The sequence below is a fragment of the Cupressus sempervirens genome, chromosome 2 (genome assembly GCF_028749045.1).
Source record: "Cupressus sempervirens isolate cs-2001-9-10 chromosome 2, ASM2874904v1, whole genome shotgun sequence".
Lineage (NCBI taxonomy): Eukaryota > Viridiplantae > Streptophyta > Pinopsida > Cupressales > Cupressaceae > Cupressus > Cupressus sempervirens.
In genome coordinates, this window is record NC_143119.1 from 125,657,044 (window position 1) to 125,672,872 (window position 15,829).

The 15,829-nt window shown below is 34.7% G+C and overlaps 2 protein-coding genes across 2 annotated transcripts; both read right to left on the reverse strand.

Moving 5' to 3' along the window:
- Positions 1 to 3,554: 3,554 nt before the first annotated feature.
- LOC149571354 (uncharacterized) lies at positions 3,555 to 5,586 on the reverse strand. Its single transcript, XM_089808952.1, has 2 exons — positions 5,333 to 5,586; positions 3,555 to 5,245 (listed from the first exon to the last, which is right to left on the reverse strand). The coding sequence occupies exon 2, from the start codon at positions 4,934 to 4,936 to the stop codon at positions 4,349 to 4,351; it is 588 nt and encodes a 195-aa protein (XP_089665078.1). The 5' UTR covers positions 4,937 to 5,245; positions 5,333 to 5,586; the 3' UTR covers positions 3,555 to 4,348.
- A 9,345-nt stretch (positions 5,587 to 14,931) lies between these two features.
- On the reverse strand, positions 14,932 to 15,784 carry LOC149571355 (RAN GTPase-activating protein 2-like). The gene has a single exon (XM_089812893.1). It carries the CDS (start codon positions 15,782 to 15,784, stop codon positions 15,119 to 15,121), a length of 666 nt encoding a protein of 221 aa, XP_089669019.1. The 3' UTR covers positions 14,932 to 15,118.
- Positions 15,785 to 15,829: the final 45 nt, after the last annotated feature.

Sequence of the window (15,829 nt, forward strand, 5' to 3'; positions counted from 1 at the left end):
TTTAGCTATGGCACCTTTGGTGGAGTGCTTGGGGTTGCTCTTGTAGGCATGCTTCCTCTTTGCCTGAGTTCTAGGCCCGCTTGGGAAGTGCTCCCTCTAAGTCTTCTCCTCTCCATGCTGCTTGGATTGCTGGCCCATCATTCATGCTTTGGCATATCTGGTTGGAGAGGAATCGTCGAATATTCCAAGACGTTCAGCTAGGTGTTTTGCATCTTTGGTGGAAGATCTCACATTCTCTTCAGGAAACTATTCATGTGAAGTGTAAGCTAGATGGGGGGATGGATCCGGTTGATCTTGCTATATGCAATCGCCTCAATTTTCATCTTCAGGATGGGGCTGCAGCTCAAAGGTTTCCTTCTATGGCCAGGTAGCTTCAACATCAGAGGAAGGGTCGGGTAAATCGGGATGGGCATTGGACTCCTCCTCCCTATGGAGTTCTGAAAATTAACACTGATGGTTCTTCCCGAGGGAATCCAGGCCTTGCTGGTATTGGGGGAGTGGCTCGTTGTAGTTTTGGTGATGTTAAATTCTTTTTCTCAGTTCATAAAGGTGATTTCACTAACAATCTCATGGAAGCTCAGGCTATTTTATATGCTGTGGAACAGTGTTGTTTGCAAGGATGGAGTAAGATTATCTGTGAGTCTGATTCCCAGGTGGTGGTGAACTTGCTTTCTTCACAGGAGCTTGAGGATGTTAGTTGGCAGCTGGCCAGTGTTGTTCATCAGATTATTCTCTTCTCTACCTCTTTTCAATTCATTTGGTTCAAGTATATTCCTCGTGAATGGAATAGAGCTGTTGATTGTTTAGCCAAATGGGCTTCTAGTCATGATCCAGGTTGGAATATTATAGATAGGAGGCAACTTTCCTTTCAAATGGTGCAAGAATTTGATGATCTTGTTGCTCAAGATCGAGCTCCTTGTTGAGCTCTCCTTGTTGTATTCCTTTCTGCCTTAATAAATTTTTACCCCTTTTTCCGAAGTGGGAAAACAATGAACATTGGAAGAGAATAGGAAATATTGAGATTTTTAAAGAAAAATAGGAGATAGCGTGTTTGTGATGTACTTTCACTCTATTTAATTTTTTTTTTGAGAATTAGTGAAGAATGTGATTATTTCCATTATGATATGTGTGTGTTTTCTTTTGATCTATACTTTGATCATTTGAGTGGTTGATTTTTGTTCATTCTACCCTTTATCATGTCTTTATGTGGAATGGGATTGCCTCTTATTTCAAGTTGGATGTTGAACATTGATGTTTGTTTGACTATAAGTATGCTTTATTTAGATTTTATGTTACTAATTCTCTATTTTTTCTATACAGGGACAATGTTTTCTTATGGGCAGACTTGTGGTGGAAAAACCCATATAATTGAAGGTTCTCCAGCTAAACTTGATGTTATTCCTCTTGTTGTCTAGGTTGTACTTAAGAACATCTTAGATGTATTCTTTTCATTTTATTTTACGGGAATTTAATCGGAACAAGCTTATATTTATGATAGTAAAGTTGAATTGAATGGGTCTAGAATCACAAAACTATTTAAAACTAACAAAATAAATATGATTTAGATGTGACAAGAAAAGGGTAAATATTTACAAAATATAAATGCTTTAGTTCTCTCCATGAATAAAATTTGTTTTCTTTTTCTCATGTCATATAGCTCTTCCTAGGATAAGCCCCTAAGGTTTTATCAATTACTCTAGAATTTTTCTTTCCATTTTGAGATCAAAAGTATTTATAATGGTATGACTATTGGAACATTAACACAACGTTCAAGTCTCTCAAATTTGTAAAACAGGTTGAAGTTAAAGAGGACTTGCAATTTAAGGTATTATGTCATCAAAGAGAAGTGGGAACTAAAAGTTTTAGTGTGCTTGCCCTTCTTTGCTTAGGATAGAGGTATACTACTTATAACTAGAAACTAGTGATAAATCACTAAAGAAATGATAATGGGGTTGACTCAAGGTAAGAATAAAGCCAATATACGAAGTTGCACATTGTATGATTATTATTTAAAGGGTGCTAGCTCAATGGAAGAGCACTTGCTTTACAAGCAGGAGGATGGTGGTTCGATTCCATTGTGCCCTATTATGACCAAAATATACTACTAAATTTACCACGTAATATGTGACTAAATCAACTATCAAATAGATGACTAAATATGTGATTAACTATAGTACTAAGTATACGACTAAATATGTGATTAAATCAATTATCAAAATCAGTGACCAAATAAGTGACTAAAATTGTTTAGTAGTAAATTTAGTAGTGTTATAAATGATTGGATGTTAACTACTACTAGTCACTTGACTAAGTTTAGTCACATATATACAATTTTTAATAGTTTTTAAAGTCACATATTGTTGTTTTTGTACTAGTGATTAATGTACTAGTAGTTAATACTATTGCATACTTTTTTGGATTTGTTGGTGCACTTTCTTTTGGACGTTCCTCTTTCTCCTTTGCATAAAAAATGAACTCATTCCAGTCCCTCACTGAAACAAAGGGAGGATGCTCGTACTTCGGGTTTAGGATGAGACTCTTTCTATATGAGTCCCTCACAACCTTAAGATGTTTGGAAGCTTTTTGTAACAATTTCTTATGATAAAAAATATTACTACCAAACTCATGCTCTATATCTTTGATGAGCTCATCTTTTTTTGCTTCATCTTGGAAGTTTCACCTTTTAAGAAAAAACACAAAATTGGTAGATATAGCTAGTATAAGAAAAGACCCAAATGAAAGGAAAAATGTTGCACCAATTAATCATATGAAAAAAAAATAGTGGGGTAAAATTAGTTCAGTTATGATGTTCCACCTTGTACGTATGGTGGGTTCAAATCTTCATAGTGTGAGGTCATAAAGCCTCTTATTAAATGTATCGTTTCCTACAAAAAATGTCATGGGATAATTAATAGTAAGAACCATTAAAATGAATCTGAAAGTGAGCACTCTAAAACTCTAACAAGCAATAGCAATGATGTTGGAAATCATTGAAAACTGAACATTGAATATGAAAGAAGACTCCCACTTTTGGTTCTCTATAGAAAAATTGGTTAGTATCTTCAATTGAAAGCATGATATTGCAATGTACCCAATGGCACATCTCAATGGTACACACACTTCCACTATTTAGATCATACAGTGCCAGTAGAAATATTTAGATCAAATTTGGAACTCACAAATCCAGTTCAAAAACATTAAAATGCAAAATAGACTTGTGCAGGGTTGTGCCCTAGCATAATAGATTTGTTAAATATCAATAGAGGAAATCATGAACTCTAAATTACAAGTGATATAAATGTACATGCTGCTTTTGGTCTACCATCAATGTACCTGCAATATTACCATTTGAGCAATCCAAATTAAAACCACCACGAGTATTGAATCAAATACTTCATAGCTCAAATTGAATTACTAAACTAGAGAATTACTGGTATAGACAAAAGGTCATTGATAATTCAGATGATCCTACCAAACCCCTAATAAAAAGGAATTCCAGAATAATTAAACAACTTGCACAATATGACATACTAAAGAAGGTCATGAGGCATCACTCCACATCAAAAGCCCTTGCATTCACCACTTCCTATCATGTTTACGTCTTGCAAGAAAATCCTTATTACAATATAAAAAATAATTATTTAGAGTACTTGGAATCTTAGGACATTTCAAAGGCATTGATTCATCATCATCAATCAACAATGATGTCTGCGTAGCTCCCCTACTAGAAACACGGGTAGCTCCAGGAAATGATGGTGAATTATCACCAATACATGCACTATGATCCGCATCTGATGACATACCAGATGGTGCATCTCGTACCACAAAAAAATTAATACACTGTGTGATGCACCCAAGATTAAAGTACAAATTATCAACTCATAATTAACACAAAGCCAAATATAGAAAAACAAGGATTTACTAGTTGGACGTCCCCTTGTTGCTGACAGTGCAGTCGGCAATCTCGTACGAGCGTTCATCAACCTTGTAGGAGTCTCCTGCACTGTATGACCTTAACAATACATTGTTAGCAAAGACATTCTGAAATAATAAAAGTAAGAGTTAAGAAGTTTTGAATGTTCGAAATAAAAAATTCCTTCTAACTTGTCCGCTAAAAGATTATTTTACCAATGGCAGTCAGAGCTCTGCTACTACCGGCCTCACTGCGTTGTCCTTGACCAGGTTGTGGATCAATTGCCAAAAAATCTTGTATAACAAGAATTTAGTAGTTGAAGTTTCTTACAACTCTTTAAAAATATCGCATCAATAAAGTATTTTTGCACATATTACATATTTTACTTCACAACATAAAAGATTATAAAATATAAATCTTTATTGATGTTTGTAGTCATTGATTATCATCATCATCATCACCATCATCATCACCATCATCGCCATCATCATCACCATCATCATCATCATCATCATCATTGCCATCACCATCATCGTCATCACCATCATCTGCTTCTTTATCATTTTCAATATCTTCTTCTTCTATAACATTATACTTTATCGGCCTTCCTCTTGGATCATGTCTAACAACAAATGACCAACCCTGTTTATGTGGAATCTCTGAGTAAAACTCTTGTTCGCATTGGCTTGGAAGAACATAGGGCTCATCTCCAACTGGCTCAAACAACCTTGTATTAATCATTGTAAATCCATTATCATGTTGAATAACCGTTCTTTCTGGATCATTTTGATTTAGTCGTAACCTGTACCATTTGAGGACGAATAGAACTACTTTGAAGGTGTTAAATTCACACTCAATTATATCATCCAAGATGCCATAGTATTGATTTTGAGATTGTTGATGATGTATGTCATTTCTAGATGATATATTGGTGACCTTGAAAACTGCAGTTATTCCAGAATCACAAGTTTTTTTTGTGTCATCCAACTTTTTTATGCGAAATTTGTGACCATGATAGTACATAGCTTTGTGGTGCTTGACCTGTAATTTTTAAAGTTGTAAATTATTTGCATCGTGAGTTGATACGAAACATATGTCGAGTTATGATCATTAATAAATTTCTATGTACCTCTCCACCTCTTAAACCCTTTACTAAATCAACTACCATCAACATAACATTGGAATCTCCATTACGATGAGCTTCTGTAACCAATGAAGCAACACCTTCCCATGTTAATGAGCAACCATTTTGTTGACATCATTCAATCCATTCTGTCATCCAATCAAGATTTTTCGAAATATACAAACATATTGCATCCCACTCTTGACCACCTGTTTCAAAAAAAATACACCAATTATAAATAACTTATATTGAAGATTTATAAGAATTAATTAACTACAATAACATCTTAGATTTACCTCTCACTTTCCTCGATCTACCTTTGCCCATAAAGTACTCCCCTTCGAATTTGTCAATTGAGTTGGGATCCCAAATATGATCTACATGGATCTTTGCTGCAAACTTAGGAAGATATTCACTAATGTACACCATGGTCTAGTATACCATATATCCCTCCACCATACAACCCTCAGGATGTGCTCTTTGTCGAACCAAGCTTTTTAAAAATTTCAATTGCCTCTCAACCAACCACATTGACCTGGTTGGTACAGCTCTACACAATTCGATCTCCTCAACTTGATGTATGAGGTAGTGTTCTTGTGCATTGAAAAAACTTGGAAGTAGACACTTTTGCATTTCACACATCAAAAGAGGAATTTTTCTCTTCCAATATTTTATATCTTCTTTATTGATTTCTTTAGATGACAACCACCTCATGTATTTTCCAAGATCATATATAACCTGTTTGACATTGTTGGCGAAGTGGTGTGGGAGAGATAGAGGTAGAACATACTGCAATATTTGTAAAATGATCTTGTCAATATTTTATAAAAGAATGCAATTTAAACTACATGCAATATATAAATATATAGTGAATACAAAATAACATGAATTACCTTAATAAATGTATGCCAATCGTGTGTTTTCAACCCTGGCCCAAATTCACTTTTCTTTGATATGAGATTGTTTATGTTCGCAACAAATCCTGTGGGAAATCATATTTTTTTATGACTTATTTTATAGCATTGCTCTGCTGCTCTGACAATAACCAACTAAGGGCACTTGTATCAATCTGGTCTCCATTGTTATTTGATCGAATGCCAATTTTCATTGCACGATTCGATTCTTCAATGTCACTACAAGTTTTGACAATTTGGTCTTTGTCACGCCTTCCATCCAAGATTTTTCATAATGTCTCTATTACATTCTTTCTAATATGCATTGGATCAAACAACTGCATAATTGGGAGTCGCTCATACTACGGCAACCTAGTAAATTGCATAGGATAAATTTTTGGTCCTTTTGGAAGTTGGTCATTGATGCCTTGACGACCTTCACAAGCATCAATCACATCATTAGTAAACAAAACACAATATCGAAATATAAATTTGAAACAAAAACTATCAGATGGAATGACATTACCTCGACGATTTATTTTATTGTATGCCAACTTCCATAGGCGAGGTGTCATTCGCTATGGCTTTCACGTAGTCTCTTCTTTCCCATTGGAAAGATGTTTTTCGGTAATTTGGTACTTATGAATTATGTGCAGAGTGTCTATTCTCATTGAACACTTGCTTTCTTAAACTTTTTGAATGACGAGATTTCGTCTTTGGACCACAAATTAGACATGCAAATTTTCCCTTTGTCTGAAGACCTACAAGATCGTGTAAAACTGGATTAAATGTGTTAACTTTGACATACCAAAAAAGAGCTGTTAAGAAGAGAACATACCATAAAAATGTGTTAGCCCAGGGGCATCGTGTATTGTCCATACAAGCATTGCATGAAATTGAAATTGTCTTTGTCCTATTAGTCTACAGATGTCATACATAGTAACCCCATTCCATAACACCATCAACTCGTCGATAAGGGGTTCAATATATACATTGATATCTTTAACTTAGTACTTAACTAGTTGAATGAACAAAAACATTACATAATTATTATGACCATTTTGATGGATTAGTAATAATAAATTAATTTAGATGACCACTAAATCAAAAAATACCTGAAATAATCAGTGTCAACATTATGTGCTCTCTCTTTATGGACAACCAAGGAGGTATGCTATTATTGATAACAAAAACAGGCCACACCGACTAAGTAGATCTCATCTCTCCAAAAGGATTGACACCGTCTGCTGCCAATGAAAGCTTGAGATTACAAGGTTCTTCTTTAAAGTGTGGCCATTTTTCCTTTATTTCCTTAAATGTCGAACCATCTGTAGGCATTCGCACAATGTCATTTTGACTTCTATTGCGTGCATGGTAATCCATAAATTGTGCCAAGCTATTGCACCTGAATAATCATTGCAGACGTGGAATAATGAGAATATGCCGAAGAACCTTGCGAGGCACCTTTTTTGTTAATCGATCTAATTGATATCTACTAATATGACAAATAGGTGATTGTGTTGCAAATTGATGTTGTTTATGATATATGATATGATCATTCGGACATGTATGTATTGTTTGATACTCCATTCCAATATCTTTCATGATGGTAGATAATTCTCGGTACGAGCGAGGTAGAATGTTTGATGGTGGTAACAAACACTCACCTATCAACCTACAACCAAAAATATAATTTGTTAATTTAAATAATATTAAGTGCTACACAAACCTAATGTTAATTGTAAGGGAACTACGAGTAAAATAATGAAAGAAGATGGCATAACTTAACATACGTGTCATTGCTACGTTGGATAAACCATTCATAACCTTCAAGTTCACCAACAACAATAGTGGCAATAAGAGTTGTTTTGGAGCCTTCATATAGGGACTCGTGTGCCTTCTCAAGTATAGGTACATCAAGCTCTGCGTTAGGATCATCATCATCATCATCATCTTGATCATCGTGATCTTCATCATCATGGTCTTCTTCCATGGTATCATTACCTTCTACTTCAATATTCACACCTCCATGTTCCCTCATTTGGAAATCCGCATTCTCCGAATTGTCATGGTCCATAACATTAAACTCAGGGATGTTGACCTATATGAAAATGATGACCTTATTTAACCATGACCATGATGTCATCATCAAATCATGTCTTATGTAATTTATAAACTATTAAAATACATACCAATGGATGATATTCGTTTCCCCCTTCAATGTGACCATGTTGCCTACAATGTTGCTCAGCGGTTGGGATTAGATATCTTCGAGTCTTCAAGCCCTTACAAATTTTGCAAGGACAATAATATTTTCCATCACCTTTTCTTTTTAAGTTAGACCACAGTTTAGCAATTGTCTCCCTATTTTTTTGTGCGTTGATATCGTCAGACATGGTCTTTCTTGAATGGAATGACTCGTTGGTGGAAGAAGGATGATTTGTTTGCAACCTGCAGATGGAGTAGTAAGAGGAAGACACGTATAGAAATGAATACTAAAGCGAGATAGATAGAAAGAGGTATAGATAGAGAGATAGATTGATAAAGAGATAAAGAAATATAAAAAATGAAAAGAAACAAATACTTAGTTGACCTTCCATAACTCAAAGGACCAAATCTTTGCTGATTAGTTTAACATAGATTAATGAACAGAAAATTCATAATAAAAATCTGATTTTTTTCCACACTTGTTCAAACCATATAATGAATGACAAAAAATGAATTGTATATAACACAGTGATCAAAACTTAGATCAATACAATCTTTATATATATTATAAATTCAGATCAGTCCTTGCCATATTAATGTGTATCTTGCAATGGCTTGATCCGGCTTTTAGATGATCTCCATAAATAAGGATTTCTACCAAAGTCAAATCAGATATTGCAATTGTTCATTCAATCCATATATTTGGAGATCGATATCTATTTTCCTTTACAGATGCAGATCAATATCTATTATATTAGTAATCATCTTGAACAAAGCATTTTGGATATAATGTTTAAAAAGTTGATATTTGTTGATCAAAGACTTTCTTCATCACCCACATTGTTTATTGATTTCAGATCGGAGGATCGTATTAGAATTATTTTTTGGTAATAAAATCTTGCAGATTAGTCTTCAATATTATCAAGGCAGCAGACATTTCATGTAAGAAGCCTTCAAGGCTCTAACTGCTGAACTGACTATGCTTGTTTTTGGTTTTTATTGTTTTCCATTTTTTTGTGTTTTTGAGATGGTTTGACATAAAAAGCACTACATGTGCCGAATTAAAGCCTCTGAAAATTAATACTTGTTCTATTGGAAATTAAAACACTAATTTTTCTTCTTCTTTTTTCCTATTTTTTGGTGTAGCAAAATCAATTTTACTCACAGCAAAATTGGCACCGACCAATAAGAATTCATAATTTATTGTATAAAAGTTGATTTAAAAAATAAACCAATTAAAAAAAAAAAACGAGCATTGAAGAATAGCTGCCTTGAAGGGAAGGGAATCCAAATTAGACACGCTGATGGCATATTGCATTGGCTTGAAGACAACTTGTTAAAGAACAAACAAGTTTTAATCATTTTGGGTTGCTTGAAAGAAACAAGAGCTCAAAATGGATCAACAGAATATAACAGATTAGTTAAGGAAGAATAACGTGAACAAATCAAATTAATTTAAGGAAGAATAACGTGAAGAAATACTCTGCTGAGAATGATCTTAACATATTCAATAATGCTTGGCACTTATCTTGACTAATTGTAGGAAATTCAAGCATTGTTAGGCAAGTTGATTGACAAGAGATGTCTCTTAGGAAATTATAGTCAAATTTCACCGAATTGACATTCTGGACACAATGGCAAGGTCCGCTTTGGCTCTAGATGCTCCGAATGACTATGATACTCTGAATCTGGGTCGAGGTGCTCCGAGAGATGAGGCAAGAAGATGGTCTCAAACGGCTATGTGAAGAGAAATTCCCCCAGCTCTAATATCAAAGAACTCAACCACAAGCACAAAAATAGACCAAAAGAGTATGATCAATATGAGAATGAATATCCCAAAAACATGTATATACACACTAGGAGTGCCTATATATAAAGGTCTCTAAGATGCATCTAGAATGTCTCTACAAAGAGCTAGGAGATAAGTATGACAACTAAGCACATGTCTTATCCTCCATTGTAAATGAGAGGATAAGTATGACAAGGTGTATCTCATGTAGAGATGTTGTAGACACCATGTGCATAAAAGAGGTGCGAACTCCTGTGTTTTCAACAAGACAACTCATAAGAGTATGCATACTTCTAGGTGTCAAAGTATTAAATAATTACATAATGCATTAGCCTAAGTAAACTTAAGTAAAGTGTAAATAGTAAATATTTATTTACAACAACACATAGTCTATCCAAGAACATTGCCATATTGAACTAGTTTGTACTTCACACTACCAAAACTCATGCTAGCCATCCCATTATGACATGAGATTGTACCAAAATCATATTTATATTGTATATATCACATTCCTCAAGTTGTAGTGATATATGATAGCAGTATTGTTGTCTATAAGAAAAACTATCTTTCTGAATTATGCTTTCTAGCTCTAGACTTGGGCATTTTTCTTGTTCAACCCTAAATAAAATTGATTGTTTATTTCAAGAAATCACGCCAAAGAGAAATGTTTCCATCAATGAAAACACCTGATTTCTCATTCAATGCTCATTTTCCAACATACGATGCTAGATTCTAGGTTGTCCCCAATAAAACACATGTTCATGCAATTAAGAGAATTTTACAATACTTCATGATACCTTCAAAGCATTGCAAAATTCTCTTAACTGCATGAACATGTGTTTTATTAGGGACAACCTAGAATGAAGTATGGGCTTTGGTATCCTAGTGAGAATTATTTCTCACCTACAACCTATACAACGAAAGATTGTGGTTGACGCAATGTAGAGCAGGAGAATCTCCGAAAGAGATGTCCAAACGCTCGGCAAATAACCACACAACAAAAACACAACACAACAACAAGCAAGATTTGATACCAATCACAACCCTTTATTCATATTATAACTGATTACATGCAATATGCCCAGCTGTAAGGCCTCTCGGGTTAGGGCCAAATACGAACGACAATTACAAAACCAGTGCAAGATCTCGCAAAATCCAGTTACCACACGCCAATTCCAGCTAATCTAGATCCACACTGGATAAGAACACCAAGAAGAATCTACCCTTGTACCCTCAGGTCCACCAAGAAATCCTTTGGTTTCTAAGTCGTAGCCCTCGCTCTTCAAAATTTGCATCTACACTTCATCCCCCTTCTCTGAGTAGGATGAGCACTTCTCCCTCCCCACCCCTTTTTAAAAGTCTCTACAAGACCCCTTACTTATATCCAACTAAGCCACAAGTCGGCCCAGTTCATTACAAACTAAATTAAATCCCTTAAATTAAATATAGGTCAAGCCACAAATCGGCTACAACACTAAATTGAATACCTAGACATAAATTAAATGTTAAAAGTAGGATACATAACATCAAGTCACCAAATATCCTAGTTATGTACGTGTGACAGCATGTCGTTGGCAATTTGGCTAACTAGAATATTTGACATTGTCATTTATGGAAATATATCACTCGTGTGAAGAGGGCAGATCATGGAAAATAAACTTGTGGTAGTTAGAAAATTGTCTTAAGTATCAATTAGTTTATCTGGGTGAACAAATAGTTTTGATCAGTGTGGTCTACAGTGGCAACATTGACACGTGCAAACTTAGATATGGATTCCTGAGACAATCATAATTTCATGTTCAAGACCGCAGGTTGGTATTGATGGTACATAAAGAGTTATGGACAAATTACCAGTTATAGCAGTGTATAGGCAGAACAAAGCAAGACAAAGAAATGGGTACTTTGGGTAAAGGAATTAATTTGTCATCAAAATAGTTTCTTAACTAATTAGGGATTATAAGAGTGAAAATTAATTTTGTATTTTGTACAGTGTATAAAGTCATGAAGGCCGACTAGGAAAATAATTTGTAACTGGCAAGGTCTAAAGGAATATTGTTATATGCAAAATTTTGTGTAGAGATTGACTGATATGATTTATATGTGAAATTCGATGTATAATCAGAGGAGTGTCGACTGAAATTTCAATCTGTGGTGAGAAGCAAAGAAAATATCAAATATTGAAGATATCAATAGCAGTGTAAAGAGGTCTTAGTATCTATCTCTTTGTATTGAAGGAACTATATTGTATATTGCATGTTTGGGTAGTGGGCTCATCTTGTATACATTTTGTATTTGTATTTGTATATATCAAATCCTAACAAGGTTGAGGCTTCTAACAAGGCCTAGTCCTCTAACAAGAACTAAGACACTATACGGATGTCATAGACTCTTAACCGGGTCAATGTCTTTCACAAGATACTTTTGATTAGTGGATCATTTTGTGGGTACCATCCCTATCGGGGTTTTTCGTTGGCCTACACAGTCTCCCTAATTAACAAGTTATGAATTTCTCTATTGCATGGTTGTGTTTACTGTTCATCAGTAAGTTATAAAATTGTTAACGATATCCCATTTTTGGCTTAGGTTTGCAAAATACTAATTCACCTCCCCCCGCAACCCACCGTGGTATTTCCTATTTCTAACAATTGGCATCTAAGCACAGTTACTCAAAAGAGGCTTAACAGCTTGAGTAAGATCCCTATGGATAGGGAACAGTCACAAAGGAACTTAGAAGAAGCTCTTGAGCGGATTGATATTCAACTAAAGAAAGAGATGCTTTGAAAGAAAAATATGAAGATGCAAAGGAGTACACATTGGAAAACTGAAAGATAAGATTGATTATGTCAAATCCAAAAAAAAGCCTAAAATTCAAATCAAGGATAGTGATGAAATTTCAAGATTGAAGAAAGAAAATGAGATCCTGAAGCATGAATTGAAGATTAATGATCTAAAGTTGAGCTTGAAGAAAGATGATAGCGAAATTGAATCAGGTTTGAAATCTTGGAATGCAGATCTAAGATCTAACCTTACAAAAGTTACATCTGAGCGGAATCTACAAAGTTGCAGTATGCAGAACTTGAGAAGTACAATATCATTGTGAAAGGAGAGTTGACCCAAACTAAGCAACAGCTTGAGAAGTTATATTCTAGTAGTGAGATATTGATGACTAAATCTTTGTATAAAGACCTTGTGATAATACTGCTCTTTGATATTTTATGGAAATGTCAACTAAGAAATCTGAAGCTAGAAAGGAAGCAGATCGCGAAATTCATAAGCCCATACAAGAAAAGGAAAATCTGAACAAGATTGAGTCATATCAATCTGATGATACACCAAAGGAGAATGAGAAAGTTAGTCAACCTAAACAAGTTGATGAACCTAAGCAATTTGAACAAAGTGAAACACATAAAGAAGTGGGATATGATTTCAAAGGTAGATGTTATGCATGTAATGAAGTTCATCACATCGAAAGGGATTGCACAGGTAAGTCATTTGAACATATTACTGATTTTTATTGTTATAAAATGTTTGGTTCTGGTCATAGAGAAACTAATTGTAGTAGTAACCTAAGTTTGATAATAGTAGTAGCAACAATAGAATGGTTAGAGGTACTTACCCTGTAGGAAGAATATCTAATGAAGGAAATCATAGAACAGGGAACAACACTGTATGTCACAAGTGCAACAACTTTGCACATATAGCCAAAAATGCAGAGCCCCTATTAATCAGACTACACCTAGATTCAAAAACAATGAACCAGTATCCCAGTTGTGTAACAAATTTGGTCATATTACGAGATTTTGTAGAATGAATACAAGGAACAACACAAGGACTCCAAATTTCAGAAGGAATATGAACGTGAATTCCAGAATGAATGATGACAATGGTGACAATCAAAAAGACAACATAAAAGAACATGTAGAATAATTCAAAGAAGTATTTGTCAAAGCTAAAGATCCATCAAATTCGCATGTAGTGTTGGAGAAGTAGTCAAATGAAGCACATTAAGCCAGATTGAAATAAGTTGTAGTGATTGATTCATCTTATTTAAATTAAGCACTTCTATAAATGATCGAGCATCAGAAGGGTAGAAGAGATGCTCGAGAGCGAGTTAAGATATGTGCCGTTTGTAATGCCTCGCCAGGGAACCCGAAAGAAATAAACATAAAGTTGCACTAAGTTTGTCAAACAGTTTTTTTAAAGATAACAATTAAACAACAACAGATAAAATATAGCAGGAGCATTAACTCACATACATACAACCATCATAAACATATTACATCTCCTTAGGGTCCCATGAAATATGCAAATAGGTTGTTTCTAATTTATTTCAAGTCCCACACATGCACACATTTCTACACTAATTCATCACTATCTTGATGATTTGTCAAAAGTGAGGCAATTCAACCAATCTTCTACATTTAGTTTTTCCTTAAATAGGACTCTTACATTTCCATTTGAGTACACACACCAAAAACTAAAGCCTGGACGGCTGGTTGAGTGATGTTTGATATAAAAATTCTGGGGGCATATGGGTTAAGGTTCACAACATTTGGGAAACAGCTGTAGATGGTCTCATTTTGATTTTAGCATACAAAACATATGAAAACGAATTAACTCTCATGTTTTTATCTGGTATTTAAAATACAAAGCAGATTTAAGGTCTGTGTGCAACTTACAAACACCAATAGAAAAGTTAGAAATCCAATTTAGCATTACTTTGCATCCGTACACCAATCACCAATTTGTTTGTTCTGTGACAAACTGAAGAACCAAGAACTGGGAATTCTCACGTTCACATGACTGATAAGCTCATTAATTCAGATTAAAGTGGAACTTGTCAGCTCTGTAAAGTTAAGACATATATCACTTGGCAAGTCCAAATAGTTTAACTTCCAAAAACCGCAAAATTTGGGACACTCAGCAAGTACAAAAAATTAATCTCTTGAAAAAAAAATTTTTTGTAAAATTCAATACAAAATATATTAAATTAAAAATTCACATCTTGAAAAAGAAAATGCATGATTTTGTCCATAAAACATGTAAAAAATACATTTTAACTAACATTTTGATTTGACCTATATCGACATGTTTTTCGTGTCTACAAAACATGAGATAAAGTTGTGTAAACTCTGCCTACAAAAAAATTAATGTACTCAACAACACAGGGAGTTTGCAAACAATGGGTCAAATTAGAGAAGTCCTGCATAGGAATGAGAGAATCCAACTAATCTCTGTGTCACTTCACTGACATGCTTCACTTTTAGTTTTTTTCGTTTCACCTCCATCTCAGTGTCCCTGTAGCTGTCACACTCTCTCCAATCAAATGGAATGTTGTGCCTGAGTACAGAATCACCCATGGTGCCTTGTCTTATGAGAAAGTCTCTGATGGTCTCAGATCCTTTTCTAGTAGTCAAATTATGGTAAATAAAAAGCCCCCTAAAATCGGGCTTGTTTGCAATAGCTTTTGCAGCAGCCTCAGCCCCAATGTCAGTCATCCTATTTGAACTCAAATCGAGTTCTTTAAGTTGCTCGTGACCTTTTGAAATTGCTTTGCATATTATAATTGATCCATCATCCCCATGCATATTGTCTCGTGCATTAAACAGAGTCAGCAAGTCTTTAACAGCAAGGCATGCTGCTAAAGCTGGAGCTGCTTTTGAAGTGATAGCATTTCCTCCAACTGTGACTACTAGCTGGAGCTGCATTTTTAGGCTGTTGGCAATGGCAACGGCCCCTTTGTCCTCAAGATTCATATAGTCAAAGTAAACTTCCATGAGTCCTGGATGTCTATAGATGACTTGGCTGAGAGCAACGGCACCAATTGTCCCAAACATATTATCTTTTAAATTGAGCATTTTCAACCTGCTGCCTTTGCTCAAAGCTTCTGCCAAAGCTTTAGC

What these genes read in the sequence shown, in the direction of transcription:
- LOC149571354 (XM_089808952.1), bottom strand. Translation starts at nt 4,936, where the DNA reads ATGTACTATCATGGTCACAAATTTCGCATAAAAAAGTTGGATGACACA.
- LOC149571355 (XM_089812893.1), bottom strand. Translation starts at nt 15,784, where the DNA reads ATGCTCAATTTAAAAGATAATATGTTTGGGACAATTGGTGCCGTTGCT.